Source organism: Cyprinodon variegatus, unplaced genomic scaffold (genome assembly GCF_000732505.1).
Source record: "Cyprinodon variegatus isolate N-32 unplaced genomic scaffold, C_variegatus-1.0 Scaffold547, whole genome shotgun sequence".
Classification (NCBI taxonomy): Eukaryota; Metazoa; Chordata; class Actinopteri; order Cyprinodontiformes; family Cyprinodontidae; genus Cyprinodon; species Cyprinodon variegatus.
In genome coordinates, this window is record NW_015151000.1 from 531,673 (window position 1) to 535,613 (window position 3,941).

A 3,941-nucleotide genomic window follows, 5' to 3' on the forward strand; every position below is an offset into this window, starting at 1 on the left:
AATAGGGTGATAGAATGATGCTATAGGGTATCTGGTCCTTCAGGTCTCTAATAGGGTAATAGAATGATGCTATAGGGTATCTGGTCCTTCAGGTCTCTGAATAGGGTGATAGAATGATGCTATAGGGTATCTGGTCCTTCAGGTCTCTAATAGGGTGATAGAATGATTCTATAGGGTATCTGGTCCTTCAGGTCTCTAATAGGGCGTGTAACATTGGTTGGGCTGAAAATGGCATATTAGCTGTTCTATGAGCCCTAATGCAGCCTGGTTAAAAGCCCTAGAATGAAACCACAGGTTTCTTCCTTTTATGGTTTGATCATGAATATTTAGATGAGCTGTGCTCTGATTGGTTGGTTTACAACGAGCACAGCTGCTGAGCAAAGACACATCAAAGCAACAAGCACTCACTCACTGAAATGTAAACATAGCGTGAATATTGAGGTGAAAATGTGAATGAGGATGTGGACTAGCATTTAAATCATAATTTTAAAACAATAAGTGCAGTAAAAACAGTAAATAAACTAAGAATCAATTTGAAATGAACTTTAATTCAGATAAGTTGAGTGATAACTGAGAGGAAAAGGATGACGTGATAAAATAAAATAAAAACCCAATGATAAACCGCAAAAGATAAGATTTTTTTTAGCAGATGCTTCATATTGACAAATATGATTTCAAACACAGTTATGTGAATCAGTCAGTTAGAAACATCTCCTGGATCGGTCACATGACTTTCTGGAAACGACACTCGCAGCGATGCAGTGTTTAGCTCTATGGGCTCCACGCATGCACCGACGCATCGCTGTTAATGGACCATCACTATCAGTCAGCTGGAGATCAGGCAGGAGCTCATCAGGGCAGAGAGGGAGGAAACAGCACCGGTTCTGACCGCTTCCAGCACGGCTGCAGTCGCTTGAGCTGAACAAATGTTTTAGTACCAAAACGCACCGTTGGGAAAAATCCTGAACACTGATCCAGACAAAACTGAGATGAAGCATTTCTGTCCTTTCAGGGATGGTTTACAACGTGACGCCCTACATGGACTACCATCCGGGTGGAGAAGAGGAGCTGATGAAGGCAGCAGGGATAGACGGCACCGACCTCTTTGACCAGGTACAGAGTTCAGCTCAGTATGCAGTGGGTCCATGTTGAGAAGCAGGGCTGGATGTTTGAGATCTGACCTGGATGGAGGCCACAGGCCGGTGTTACCCAGTCAGACCAGCATATATAGACCATATATAGACCAGTCAATACAAAAGATAATAACATTTAAGGTGAGGTCATTATACACTTCAAAACACACCAAAAAGTAAGTCATTAAATAGTTTTTTTGTACATGACTGAAGGGTTACCCGCCCGTTTAGATAGTATAAGGTCTATTTTTCATACAAAACTAAAGGCATAAACCAAACACATAAACTAAAGGCATAAACTACAGGGATAAACCAAACACATAAACTAAAGGGATAAACCAAAGGGATAAACCAAAGGCATAAACTAAAGGGATAAACCAAAGGCATAAACCAAAGGGATAAACCAAAGGCATAAACCAAAGGCATAAACCAAAGGCATAAACTAAAGGGATAAACCAAAGGCATAAACCAAAGGGATAAACTAAAGGGATAAACCAAAGGGATAAACCAAAGGGATAAAGGGGTATTGACTATGGGTATGCTGGTCTGACCGGGTATGCAGCACTGGGACCCGTTGGTTCTTTTTGGCTTTAACTCTCCATCCAGCCCAGAAGCCTCAGGCCTCCCTTCATCGGCTCTCCTCAGAATGCAGCTCTGCTCTCGTAATCAGACCAGTTCAGTATCAGAACTGGTTTCCTGTCTGACCCCGATCTATTAAACCTGAAAGACTTCAGCTCATCTGATCCCCACAAAGGCCCACCTCTATAGCCTCACTGGTTTCCCCCCTCGCTGTGTCACAGGTCCATCGCTGGGTGAACTATGAGTCCATGTTGAAAGAGTGCCTGGTTGGACGAATGGCTACTAAACCTGCAGCCGCTGCTAAAGGTACAAACACATCTAAGTTTCTTTTTCTATGCCTGTTCTATCCCTATAGCCTCACCCTGGTCTCCTGTTAGAAGGACGGGGCCTCGGCCCCCATGAGGCCGGCTGGACCTCAGAAGGATGTGGAATATAGCAGAAAATGGAAGCATAAACTCACAGTGAGCTGCTGCTGATGTCATCTACAGTAAACTGATGGGCTGCAGCAGATTTTTATACAGAATTTGAACCAAGTAAAGCTAAAACCTACGGGGTTCTGGATCAGGCATATTTACTTTCTGGTGTCTGGGCTGATGGTGTGTTCAGAGTGGTTGGTCTGCTGGGATTATCAGGCCTGAGCGATGTTATTGTCGTTGTCAGGGCAACAACAACGTTTTACATCATGTGGCAACGTTCAGCCAATCATGTAGCCTAAAGTCACTGGCATGAAGCAGAACCCGAGCAGATCTGGTACCTACAGCGGGTTGACCCGCTAAATTACGTGATGCCATTGAACGCATCATACGGATGTCAACACACCGTACCACTCGCCTCTGATCTAACAAGCAGAATCAACTCTGTTTACTTTGGATAAACTTGGAGCAGCTCTGGTGAGATGGATTCAGACAGATAATAGAGAGAAACAATAAAGCACACTAACTACGCCATGGCTTCCTGCCATGCTGCTCTCCATTGTTTACTTCCCTGATTTCTGTCACTCTGGTGACATCATCAATGCAACCCAGCGTGATGATCCCCTGCAGAGGCAGGGGGGACAGAGACCCCGCAGCTGCCAGCGAGGGGTTAGACCAGCTTTTACTGCCAGCGGGAAAGAAGCCAAATGACAAATAGCGGGTCAACCCATCATCGAAAAACACACGTTAACCCGATGTTTTCAGTGGGAAAGAGGCTTTCCTGAAATGGTTTTTCCTCGGTCAGGTCAGAATCGGCCCACTTAGCATCTCTGTTGCTTCTTCATCGTCGGCCATGTTCATTTACTCTGAACTAAGTGAGATTTTCCTCGCTGACTTTTGCCAGATGAACTCTGTCGGTGTGCTGTGATCGTGTGGCTGTCCACGATCACACCGTTTTACCAGGAATCCTTCCAATTAGAAAAAAAATTATTAAAAAAATAACGACCATGGATCAGCTGGGCATCTCTGCTTAAACTGCTCTCCACGACGCAGTCAGGCCAGCATATCCATAGTCAAATTTATCCCTTTACTTTTGTAAGAAAAATCAACTTTAAATTACTGTAAATCCTCTAATATTGGCCTGTATTCCATTAGCGGCCGGGTCTCTAATAATGGCGGTCTCGCTGTCGGCGGAGGTAAATAATGGCCGGACTCTTATACAGGCCAGAGCTATAAATAGAACCAACAATGTTCCTGGGCAGTCCTCAACAACTTGTGATAGTACCACAGGGGGGCAATGTTTGCTACCGAATCCAAGCCATTAGCATGGGAAGTCCCATCCTTACACAGAGATCGTAGTGACCTTAACCAATCGTTCCGATCTGAAAGACATGTGATCACCGCTAGGTCTGGTAGTAACCAGGCAGCATTAAAATGACAGAATTACGTTGGCCTTCGTTGTTCTGAATTTCCCTTGAAATATACGATACTGCTAGCCTCCTTCCACTTAGTCTGCCTCAAATATAATTTTGCTGTGATGGCAGAACCAAGATGCACCTGAGATGCACCTGAGTGAACTAAAGGCCCCGTCCTATATTAGAGGATTTACGGTACCTCATTTAATTACTTACTTTTTGGTGTTTTTTAAAGCGTATGGTGATCTCACCTTAATTGTTTTTTTTTTTTTGTGCATGACTAAAGTGATACACGCCAGTCGAGGTAGTTTAAAGTCTTATTTTTTCATACAAAACTAAAGGGATAAAAGCAAATCTGACATGTTGCGCATGCATATTGACTACGGGTACGCTGGTCTGAC

At 44.0% G+C, this 3,941-nt stretch overlaps 1 protein-coding gene across 1 annotated transcript in view; it reads left to right on the plus strand.

The window, feature by feature from the left end:
- The window catches only part of LOC107095448 (cytochrome b5 reductase 4), a 21,481-nt gene that overhangs the window by 6,271 nt on the left and 11,269 nt on the right, over window positions 1-3,941 (plus strand). The window contains exons 3-5 of the mRNA XM_015391551.1: window positions 1,013-1,113; window positions 1,934-2,018; window positions 3,281-3,321. Coding sequence (XP_015247037.1) covers window positions 1,013-1,113; window positions 1,934-2,018; window positions 3,281-3,321 — 227 coding nt within the window. The remainder of the gene's footprint in view (window positions 1-1,012; window positions 1,114-1,933; window positions 2,019-3,280; window positions 3,322-3,941) is intronic.